Here is a 12,104-nt window from a genome sequence, read left to right as displayed (position 1 = left end):
ATTGAGTAAAATAGCTCATACACAGGTATTCAGGAGAATGCACACCCTAGAAAACCCACCTCCATCTGGTTTGGAACAATTAAATTGCTTAGCAACATTCAATCAGAACCGATCACAATAAACATCTGGTTAAATGGTCACCTGGTTCTAATGGAGGTCAATACCAAAACACCTGTTTCATCTGGGATGGAGGGCGTTTCATGCAGCAGTCCCCTGCAACCGCAGATTGCAGTGGTTCACAGACTCCCAGCCCAACTGCTTGTTCTGTGATGCTGTGAAGTCCGTGGGCCATGTATATATTGGGTGTGGGCGTTTGCACTCTTTTTTGATTTTCTTAACAACATTCATCTCTGCTTTTGGTTGCACTTCAGTCCCCACGTTCCTGATCTTTGGACAGCTGGTGCAGAGGGTGGGAAGGGTAGGTCTGAGGACCTCCTCGTGGGTCTGCTCCTGGACCTGGCCAAACTGGCCATAAACAGGTTGCGGCAGCGGGCTGTGGAGGGGGTTGTTAGGGCCGATTGCCTGCCCCTTTTCTGTGGTTATGTCTGTGCCCGGGTATCCCTGGAGAAGGAGCACACAGTGAGTACCAACACCCTTGAGGTTTTCAGGGAGAGGTGGGCACTGCAGGGAGTGGAATGTTTTATTCCCCCCCCCCCCCCAACTCTATTTTGATTTAATCCCTACCCTCCCCTTCTCTTTTTTTGATAATGCAGCATTGCCCTTTGAAGGGCACTGCTTGTCACTGGCCACTCGGATGTTTCCTTTCTTCCTGGTGGTGGAAAATGAATAAAGAGTTGTACCCCTGTTGTCTCTCAGCGTCTCACATCTGCACATGCACATCATGGGTGCTGGGGAAAATATAAGCACTACCGCTGATAGGCAGTAGTGCGGGTAATTAAAAAAAACTTTTAAAAATAAATAGGAGAGAAAAAAATGCAGCTGTTTCAGCGATTGAAGAACCTGTCTTTAACAAAATTCACTCTGGACTCTAACCTTTCAAGTTTGCACAAGACCTCAGACAGACTGAGAATCTACACTGGGGAACCCTTAAGGGTACAACTTTGGTTCCAGTCTCATAGGAGAAGCAGCTGGTTACCACTGATTGCAATAAAAGGCTTGGGCCCAGCTTTATGGGGCAAAACTGGTTGAGAAAGATTCACGTAGATTGGTTCAACGTTTAGATTAGAAAATGGTTGCCTGACCGAAATCCTAATTAAATCCCGGAGGTTTTTCAGGAAGGTCTCAGGACTATCAGAGGAGCCAAGGCCACCTTGCATATTGGCAGGAAGCAATTCCATGATTCTGCAAGGCCCGCCCAGTGCCATTTACTTTATGGACAAAACCAGAGGCAGAAATCAGGAGGCAGGGAAGCAGAATGATCAGACCCTGTCCAGTTTGTGTATGGGCAGCACCAGTTGTACTGAATGTGAAGCCTTTGTGGGGATTTGAAACAAACTGTAAACTGCTTTTCACAGCTGGATAAATACCCAGTCCCTCACATCGAGGATTTGGGGGGCGGGGTGGGGTCTGTCCTTCACAAAGCTGAACATGACCCATGCATATGGCAATTGCAGATAGATGAGGATTCCCAGAGGTATAATTAATACCCATTAGGGTTTGTGCCAATATATGAGATCGCCATTAGGGGTATCGTCAGTCTGTGCAATTTTTCAGCGGACAATAGAGAACATTTTACAAGGTCTATCTCAGGTTGCCATTTATCTGGATGATGTACTAATTTGGGGGAGACCAATAAGGAGCATGTAGAGAATTTGAATATGGTCCTTAGACTTTTCTCCCAGACAGTCGCATACCTTAGAAGGGATAGATGTCTGTTCCAAGTGCTGCCAATGATCTATTTAGGCTAGAGTGGACTAGACCAGGTTTCGTGCACTGGAAGATAAAGTGAGGGAAATCAAAGGTGCTCTGACAACGATGTTAGTACCAGAGCTTAGGTCTTTCCTTGGGCTAGGTGAACCATGACAGAAATTTCATACATATCCTGGCACCTGTGCATCAACTCTTAAAAATAAGGGCCAGCCTTGGAAAAGATCATGGAGCCAAGCCATAGACTTCAGGGAAGTGAAAAAACAGCTATCATCCTCTGAGGTGTTGGTACACTATGACCCCAAACAAGAAATTAGAGTTATAGAGATGTACATATCCCTCCAAACCCTTCCTATTCAGATCCCATCCAAATGCCTCTTAAATGTTGCAATTGTACCAGCCTCCACCACTTCCTCTGGCAGCTGATTCCACACAGGTACCACCCTCTGCATGAAAAGGTTGCCCCTTAGGTCTCTTTTATATCTTTCCCCTCTCACCCTAAACCTATGCCCTCTAGTTCTGGACTCCCCGACTCCAGGGAAAAGACTTTGCCTGTTTATCCTAACCATGCCCCTCATAATTTTGTAAACCTCTATGTCACCCCTCAGCCTCCGACACTCCAGGGAAAACAGCCCCAGCCTGTTTAGCCTCTCCCTGTAGCTCAGATCCTCCAACCCTGGTAACATCCTTATAAATCTTTTCTGAACCCTTTCAAGTTTCACAACATCTTTCCGATAGGAAGGCGACCAGAATTGCACACAATATTCCAACAGTGACCTAACCAATGTCCTGTACAGCCGCAACATGACCTCCCAACTCCTGTACTCAATACTCTGACCAATAAAGGAAAGCATACCAAACACATTCTTTACTATCCTATCCACTTTCAAGGAGCTATGAACCTGCACTCCAAGGTCTCTTTGTTCAGCAACATTCCCTAGGACCTTATCATTAAGTGTATAAGTCCTGCTAAGATTTGCTTTCCCAAAATGCAGCACCTTTCATTTAACTGAATTAAACTCCATCTGCCACTTCTCAGCCCATTGGCCCATCTGGTCCAGATCCTGTTGTAATCGGAGGTAACCCTCTTCACTGTCCACTACACCTCCAATTTTGGTGTCATCCGCAAACTTACTAACTGTACCTCTTATGCTCGCATCCAAATCATTTATGTAAATGACAAAAAGTAGAGGACCCAGCACCGATCCTTGTGGCACTCCACTAGTCACAGGCCTCCAGTCTGAAAAACAACCCTCCATCACCGCCCTTTGTTTTCTACCTTCGAGCCAGTTCTGTACCCAAATGGCTACTTCTCCCTGTATTCCATGAGATCTAACCTTGCTAATCAGTCTCGGGAACCTTGTCGAACGCCTTATTGAAGTCCACATAGATGATATCTACTGCTCTGCCCGCATCAATCTTCTTTGTTACTTCTTCAAAAAAACTCAATCAAGTTTGTGAGACATGATTTCCCACACACAAAGCCATGTTGACTATCCCTAATCAGTCCAAATACATGTACATCTTGTCCCTCAGGATTCACACCAACAACTTACCCACCACTGACGTCAGGCTCATCAGTCTATAGTTCCCTTTCTTAAATAGTGGCACCACGTTAGCCAACCTCCAAGTCTTCCCGCACCTCACCTCCTGAAGAAGGGCTTATGCCCGAAACGTCGACTCTCCTGTTCCCTGGATGCTGCCTGACCTGCTGTGCTTTTCCAGCAACATATTTTCAGTTTTGAAAGTTCTTGCCTAATATCGTCTTGTCTAATTTAGAACTTCAACTTTTAGATCTGGTTTATCCTTTTCCATCACTATCTTAAATCTAATAGAATTATGGTCACTGGCCCCAAAGTGCTCCCTCACTGACACCTCAGTCACCTGCCCTGCCTTATTTCCCAAGACTAGGTCAAGTTTTGCACCTTCTCTAGTAGGTATGTTCACAAACTGAATCAGAAAATGTTCTTTTATACACTTAACACTGTGGGAGTCCCAGTCTGTGCAGAAGTGGGTACTGCTGATGCTGGAAAAGCACAGCAGGAATTTTCCTGGTCCTCGGATGCTGCCTGACCTGCTGTGCATTGCTAGCACCACTCTAATCTTGAGTCCCAATCTATGTTTGGAAAGTTAAAATCCCTTACCATAACCACCCTATTATTCTTATAGATAGCGGAGATCTCCTTACACATTTGTTTCTCAATTTCCCTCTGACTATTAGGGGGGGTCTATAATACAATCCCAATAAGGTGATCATACATTTCTTATTTCTCAGTTCCACCCAAATAACTTCCCTGGATATATTTCCAAGAATATCCTCCCCAAGTACAGCTGCAATGCAATCCCTTATCAAAAACGCCACTCCCCCTCTGCTCTTGCCTCCCTTTCTGTCCTTCCTATAGCATTTGTATCCTGGAATATTAAGCTGCAGTCCTGCCCATCCCTGAGCCATGGTGCTCTAATTGCTGACATCCCAGTCCCATGTTCCTAACCATGCCCTGAGTTCATCTGCCTTCCCTGTTAGGCCCCTTACATTGACATAAATGCAGTTTAATTTATTAGTCCTACCTTGTTCTCTGCTTTGTCCCTGCCTGCCCTGACTGTTTGACTCACTTCTGTTCTCAACTGTACCTGTCTCAAATTGATCTCTTTCCTCACTATCTCTCTGGGTTCCACCCCCCCCCACCTTACTAATTTAAGTCCTCCTGATCAAATCTAGCAAATCTCCCTGCTAGTATATTAGTCCCCTTCCAATTTAGGTGCAATCTGTCCTTCTTGTACAGGTCACTTCTACTCCAGAAGAGATTCCAATGATCTAAAAATGTGAATCCTTCTCCCTTACACCAGCTCCTCAGCCATGCATTCATCTTCTCTATCCTCCTACTCCTACCCTCACTAGCTCGTAGCACCGGAGAGTAATCTGGATATTACTGCTTTCGAGGACTTCCTTTTTAAATTCCTGCCTAACTCTTTATATTCTCCTTTCAGAATCTCATCCTTTTCCCTTCCTATGTCGTTGGTTCCAATGTGGACAATGACCTCCTGCTGGTCCCTCTCCCCCGTGAGAACATTCTGCACCCTCTCTGAGGCATCCTTGATCCTGGCACCAGGGAAGCAACACACCATTCTGCTTTTTCGCTGCTGGCCACAGAAAGGTCTGTCTGTACCTCGGACTAGAGAGTCCCCTAACACAATCGATCTCTTGGAACCCAACGTATCCCTCGTTGCATTAGAGTCAGTCTCGATACCAGAAACTTGGCTGCTCGTGCTACATTCCTCTGAAAATCCATCACCCCCTTCATTTTCCAAAACTGCATACTTGTTTTAAATAGGATAGCCACAGAAGATTCCTACATTACCTGCCTATCTCTCTTACCTTACCAGGAGTTAACCCATCTATGTGACTGCATCTGCGACTTTTCTCCCTTCCAATAACTGCCATCCATCCATCCCCTTGCTCTTGTAAATTCCTCATTGCCTTGAACTGTCTCTCCAACTGATCCATTCAATCTGATTAGGAATCGCAACCAATGGCATTTATTGCAGATATAATCCTCAGTAACACGTAAACTCTCCCTAAACTCCCACATCCAACAAGAGCATATCACTCTACATTTTCGCTTCTTCCAAACTGCAGACCCAGAAAGTAGCACCTTCTTAGTGCTCTACAAAACACTGCTTCAGGCTAATTTAATACTTGTGGCTTTACGTTTAATCAAGAGACATATCTCAATAAAACGTAATCAAGAAAGACCCCACTCTACTCATTATTGTAGATTTACAGCAAGGCCACACTTAAAACTATTCACTTATCTGTTTCTGTGTTGTGACCTCTCCCAAACAGGCTCCTCCAAGATCAGTTGTGAATGTCACTTAATTTTCCTAGACGCACTCCAATGTCTGGTGATACATGAATTCAACAGCAAAGGCAGTAACTGCACAGGTTCACTGCTATGTCAGTTAGCAATGTGGGTTTCTTTCTCTCTCTCTCTCCCCCTCCCCTGCACTGACCTGAACATGTGCTGTCTTTGTCTGTCCCTCTGCCTTTCAAAACTGCCATTATTTTGACTTTTTTTCTCCAAAAGTTCAAAAACAATGCAACAGCATATAAAACAGTAATTGGTGCTCCTGGAATTTAAGGAAATCACCTCCAACACCTAAAATACCTCAAAAAAAGGAGCAGCCTGTTACAGCCAGAAATTTTTCCCATCCTCCATCTTGGATTACCAAGAAACTTCCACCACAGAACATCCCAGATGGCTTCCTTCTTCAAAGATAGCAATTTCCCCTCCCACATGGTTGACTATGCCCTCCAGCGTATCCCCTCCACTTCCTGCACCTCCTCCCTTGAATGCTACCCCTGCAATCGCAACAAGAACAGAACGCCGCCGCCCCCCCCACCACCAACCCACCCTCCACTCCAGGCACCTTCCTCTGCCACCACAAGAGGTGTAAAACCTACACCCACACCTCCCCCCCCCCACCTCCATCCAAGGCCCCAAAAGGATCCTTCCACATCCGACAGAGATTTACCTGTACTTCCACGTCATTTACTGTGTCCGCTGCTCCCGATGTGATCTCTTCTACATTGGGGAGACAGGACGCCAACTTGTGGAACGTTTCAGAGAACATCTCTGGGACACATTCACTAAAAAACTTCACCGCCCTGTGGTTGAACACTAGTTTCCCTCCCACTCCACCAATGACATGTAGGCCCTGGGCCTCCTCCACCACCAGATTCTAGTCACCCGACGCCAAGAGGAAAAATGTCTCATCTTCCGCCTTGGGACTCTCCAACCACACAGGATCAATGTGGATTTCACCAGTTTCCTCATTTCCCCTTCCCCCATCTTATTCCCAGATCCAACCCTCCAACTTAGCACTGCCCTCTTGAACTGTCCTACCTGTCCACCTTCCATCCACTGATCCGCTCCACCCTTCACTCCAACCTATCGCCTTTACCCCCACCTTCACCTACCTATCACATTCCCAGCCACCTTCCCCACAGCCCCCCCCCCCCCCTTATCTCTCAGCTCCCTTGGACTACAAACCTCACTCCTGATGAAGGGCTTATGCTTGAACGTGGACTCTCCTGCTCCTAGGATGGTCCCTGCCCAGCTCAATCAGATTAATAGTCCCAAACAGGGACCCCTGGCTGACAGATATAAACAGGAGTGTCAGAGGTTCTATTCACTCAGAGCTGGCTCTGAGGGAGCTGGATCAGTGTCAAGGACTCTCCCCATGTAAATAAAGGGGGACTTGGTAACTGTGGAGTTACTTCAACCCCAATTTGGAAACATGCCACTGCTTGTTCATTGCGGAGTTAAAATGCTGATAGCATTGCAGGAGTACCTTCACCACATGGACTGGAACAGGTCAAGAACGTGGCACGCCATAACCTTCTCAGGGAAACTGGCCAATACATGTTGGCCTTACCAGTGATGCCCACATCCACTGAATGAAATAGGAAGTTATTATATAGCAGTTTCATGTCAAAACTGGGAATATGTTTGAGAAGCATACCTTCTGCGCAAATCTTCTGCCACAGAGGCTCTGCAGCTGAACAGGTATGCTCTCAGCGATTTGAGCTGTTGCCGTAAGCGGAGGACAGTGGCCAATGCTTCCACGTGCTCGTACAGATGTGGATTATCCTGCCGGATATCAATGAGTGGCTCTTCGGATATGTACTCCAGGAATTCTTTTGCTTGTTTTGAAACCTACAGAGAAAGAGGAAGTTTGAAAACAGATGATTAGTGGCAGAAAGAATATGATCGGGTAAGTGTTTAGGTTACTTTACTATTAATCCAACTAACGGAAGTTTGAATCATAGTTGAAGAACTGGAATTCGGTTTATAAAATCTGATTGTTGTATAAGTCCACTGCTTGATGCATGTCCAGTGGGGTATGAAACCCACTGTCCTTAAACCATCCAGGCCTTTGAGACACTCCAGGTCACACTAACATAGTTGACTTTTTAAATTCTCTTTTCCAGCACCTATGCAAACCACATACAGTTACATCAAAGTGCTTCAAATTCTCAAAGTGACTAGGAATAGGCAATAAATACCTACCAGTCCAACCACCAACACCCACATTTTGACAATGATTTTTTTTCTTAAAATTGTGAGACAGTAATTGTAGAAGGTTTCAGTCAAAATAAAACAACTTCTATTGTAATCAACAGACTCCGTGCATAGCACTCTGGCCTCTAAATAGGAGGTCTTGGCTTGAAGTCCCACTTGGAAGGTAGGAACATATTTTAGGTGGACAGTGCAGTGCTGAGGGAGTATGACTCTGATGAAGTGTCACTTTTCAGATGGGACCTTAAACTTCAGCCACTTGTCCCTCCTGGGTTGATTTGAAAGATTCCAAAGCATTCTCTTGAAGAGGATGAGGGGAACTCTGCATAATGTCCTGGCTAAAATGTCACCCTGAACCAAAATGATTAATGAAAAAGAATATCTGGTCATTATTACAATGCAGTATGTGAAAACTTGTGAGGCAGAAACAAATTGCCTGATGCCCTGGTCATGCTAATCCCTCAATCAGAAATGTTCAAGAAAATTAGTCACTGCTGCTGTGGGACCTTCCAAGGTTCCAATAGCGGCCAGACTTCAGAAAGTACCCAAATGGCTGGAAAGCAGTTTGGGATGTTGAGGTTGTAAAAGCTGCTGCTATCTAAAAGCACCTTTTCTCTTTCTTATTTTGAAACCCAATTCTCCTGGATAGCTGCACAGCACAGAAGTCCGGAGTCTTAGCTTTGCATTCTCATTATTTCACATCAAATGAAATATCTGTAAAACCAGTGGGGTAGAGGTACGGTCACTGGATTAGTCATACAGACACCCGGGCTAATAGCAGAAAGTGAAATTTGAATTCAATTCATAAATGTTGAATTATAAAACTAGATTAATAATGGTGGCCATGAAACCATCGTTGATTGCTGTAAAACCCATCTGTTTCACTACTTTCCTCACCTGGTCTGGTCTAGACTCTCAGCAAATTAACTGACTCTTAAATGTCCTCTGAAATTACCTAGCAAATCACTCAGTTGTAAGTGCAATGGTTCAAAGTGGTAGCAATTAGGAATGGGCAGCAAATGCTGGCCTAGCAGGCAACACCCACAACCTGTGAATGAAGAAGAAGAAAAATCTAGTAATCCAGAGGCACAAACTAATACTCTGGGGACATGGGTTCTAATCCTACCATAGCAAGTGGCAACATTTAAATTCAGTCACGAAAATATGGAACTGAAAACTAGTTTCACCAATGGTAAGGCAGCATCCGAGGAGCAGAAGAATCGATGTTTCGGGCACAAGCCCTTCATCAGGAAGGGCTTACGCCAGAAACTTCAACTCTCCTGCTTCTCGGATGCTGCCTGACCTGCTGTGCTTTTCCAGCACCACACTCTCAACTCTGATCTCCAACATCTGCAGTCCTCACTTTCTCCTTCAGTAATGGTAACTTTGACAATGATGATTGATTGTTGTGCAAACCCAATTGCCCCCAGGGAAGGAAATCTGCCAACCTTATCTGCTATGACTTACATATGACTCCAGACTTCCAACCATGTGGTTGACTCTTAATTATCCTCTCAAGTGGTCCAACATGCCACTCACTTCAAGGGTGTTTAAGGATGGGCAACAAATATTGGCCATGAATATTGGCAACACCCAATGTCCATGAGGAAATTTTTTTTTAATTACAATTAAAAGGAATGGAAGGACTGTCATAGAGATGTACAGCATGGAAACAGACACTTCGGTCCAACCTGTCCAAGCCGACCAAATATTCCAACCCAATCTAGTTCCACCTGCCAGCACCCGGCACATATCCCACCAAACCCTTCCTATTCATATACCCATCCAAATGCCTCTGAAATGTTGCGATTGTACTAGCCTCCCCTCCACCACATCCTCTGGCAGCTCATTCCATACACGTACCACCCTCTGCGTGAAAAAGTTGCCCCTTAGGTCTCTTATATATTTTTTCCTTCTCACCCTAAACCTATGCCCTCTGGTTCTGGACTCCCCGACTCCAGGGAAAAAAAAACTTTGCCTATTTATCCTATCCATGCCCCTCATGATTTTGAAAACCTCTATAAGGTCACCCCTCAGCCTCCGACGCTCCAGGGAAAATAGCCCCAGCCTGTTCAGCCTTTCCCTATAGCTCAAATCCTCCAACCCTGGTAACATTCTTGTAAATCTTTTCTGAACCCTTTCAAGTTTCACAACATCTTTCTGATAGGAAGGAGACCAGAATTGCACGCAATATTCCAACAGTGGCCTAACCAATGTCCTGTACAGCTGCAACATGACCTCCCAACTCCTGTACTCAATACTCTGACCAATAAAGGAAAGCATACCAAACACATTCTTTACTGTCCTATCCACTTTCAAGGAGCTATGAACTTGCACTCCAAGGTCTCTTTGTTCAGCAACACTTCCTAAGACCTTACCATTAAGTGTATAAGTCCTGCTAAGTTTTGCTTTCCCAAAATGCAGCACCTCGCATTTATCTGAATTAAATTCCATCTGCCACTTCTCAGCCCATTGGCCCATCTGGTCCAGATCCTGTTGTAATCTGAGGTAATCCTCTTCGCTGTCCACTACACCTCCAATTTTGGTGTCATCCACAAACTTACTAACTGTACCTCTTAAGCTCGCATCCAAATCATTTATGTAAATGACAAAAAGTAGAGGACCCAGCATCGATCCTTGTGGCACTCCACTGGTCACAAGCCTCCAGTCTGAAAACCAACCCTCCACACTACCCTCTATTCTACATTTGAGCCAGTTCTGTATCCAAATGGCTAGTTCTCCATGTATTCCATGAGATCTAACCTTGCTAGTCAGTCTCAGGGGGAACCTTGTCGAACACCTTACTGAAGTCTATATAGATCACATCAACTGCTCTGCCCTCATCAATCTTCTTTGTTACTTCTTCAAAAAACTCGATCAAATTTGTGAGACATGATTTCCCACGCACAAAGCCATGCTGACTATCCCGAATCAGTCCTTGCCTTTCCAAATACATGTACATCCTGTCCCTCAGGATTCCCTCCAACAACTTGCCCACCGGTCTATAGTTCCCTGGCTTGTCTTTACCGCCCTTCTTAAACAGTGGCACCACGTTTGCCAACCTCCAGTCTTCCGGCACCTCACCTGTGACTATCGATGATACAACTATCTCAGCAAGAGGCCCAGCAATCACTTCTCTAGCTTCCCACAGAGTTCTCAGGTACACCTGATCAGGTCTTGGGAATTTATCCACCTTTAACCGTTTCAAGACATCCAGCACTTCCTTCTTTGTAATCAGGATATTATGCAAGATGTCACCATCTATTTCCCTACAGTCTATATATTCCACATCGTTTTCCACAGTAAATACTGATGCAAAATATTCATTTAGTATCTCCCCCATTTTCTGTGGCTCCACACAAAGGCCGCCTTGCTGATCTTTGAGGGGCCCTATTCTCTCCCTAGTTACCCTTTTGTCCTTAATATATTTGGAAAAACCCTTTGGATTCTCCTTAATTCTATTTGCCAACGCTATCTCATGTCCCCTTTTTGCCCTCCTGATTTCCCTCTTAAGTATACCCCTACTTCCTTTATATTCTTCTAAGGATTCACTCGATCTATCCTGTCTATACCTGACATATGCTTCCTTCTTTTTCTTAACCAAACACTCAATTTCTTTAGTCATCCAGCATTCCCTATAGCTACCAGCCTTCCCTTTCACCCTGACAGGAATATACTTTCCCTGGATTCTTGTTATCTCATTTCCGAAGGCTTCCCATTTTCCAGCCGTTGCTTTACCTGCAAACATCTGCCTCCAATCAGCTTTCGAAAGTTCTTGCCTAATACCGTCAAAATTGGCCTTGTTGGGACTAAATATTCCAATTCATATTCTCAGAGGATACAGCACAGAACTACAATACCAAATGAATTCAAAATGCTGATGTCAAGTCATGATTATCATCCTAGTACAATGGCTCATACAATGTTCTCTCAAAAGAAACTGTACAACTCAGCTTTGACAAAGGGTCAGTTAGACTCGAAATGTCAGCTCTTTTCTCTCCTTACAGATGCTGCCAGACCTGCTGAGATTTTCCAGCATTTTCTATTTTGGTTTCAGATTCGAGCATCTGCAGTAATTTGCTTTTATTTTGTACAACTCTCCTGATAGCTTGGCATGTTTAAGAAGAGTTGGAGATAAATCAGACAGACTAAACTAGAGATGTTCCAGGTTCAATAACCAGAGATGAGTCAAGGAGG

General features: G+C 44.8%; 1 protein-coding gene across 7 annotated transcripts in view; it reads right to left on the bottom strand.

The window, feature by feature from the left end:
- plekhm3 (pleckstrin homology domain containing M3) overlaps nucleotides 1–12,104 on the bottom strand; it is a 111,153-nt gene that overhangs the window by 44,943 nt on the left and 54,106 nt on the right. For all 7 annotated transcript variants that reach the window (XR_015757621.1, XR_015757620.1, XM_087988871.1 and 4 more), the window contains one exon: nucleotides 7,351–7,544. Coding sequence is in view for 5 of the 7 variants with exons in the window: in XM_087988871.1 (XP_087844997.1) it covers nucleotides 7,351–7,544 (194 nt within the window). In the remaining 2 variants the exon portion in view is untranslated. The remainder of the gene's footprint in view (nucleotides 1–7,350; nucleotides 7,545–12,104) is intronic.

Source organism: Chiloscyllium plagiosum, unplaced genomic scaffold, assembly GCF_037043375.1.
Source record: "Chiloscyllium plagiosum isolate Xiang-an unplaced genomic scaffold, Cpla_swu_hap1 HiC_scaffold_7, whole genome shotgun sequence".
Classification (NCBI taxonomy): Eukaryota; Metazoa; Chordata; class Chondrichthyes; order Orectolobiformes; family Hemiscylliidae; genus Chiloscyllium; species Chiloscyllium plagiosum.
Note: the sequence above shows the minus strand (reverse complement) of the source record. Positions and strands in the feature narration are given on the sequence as shown.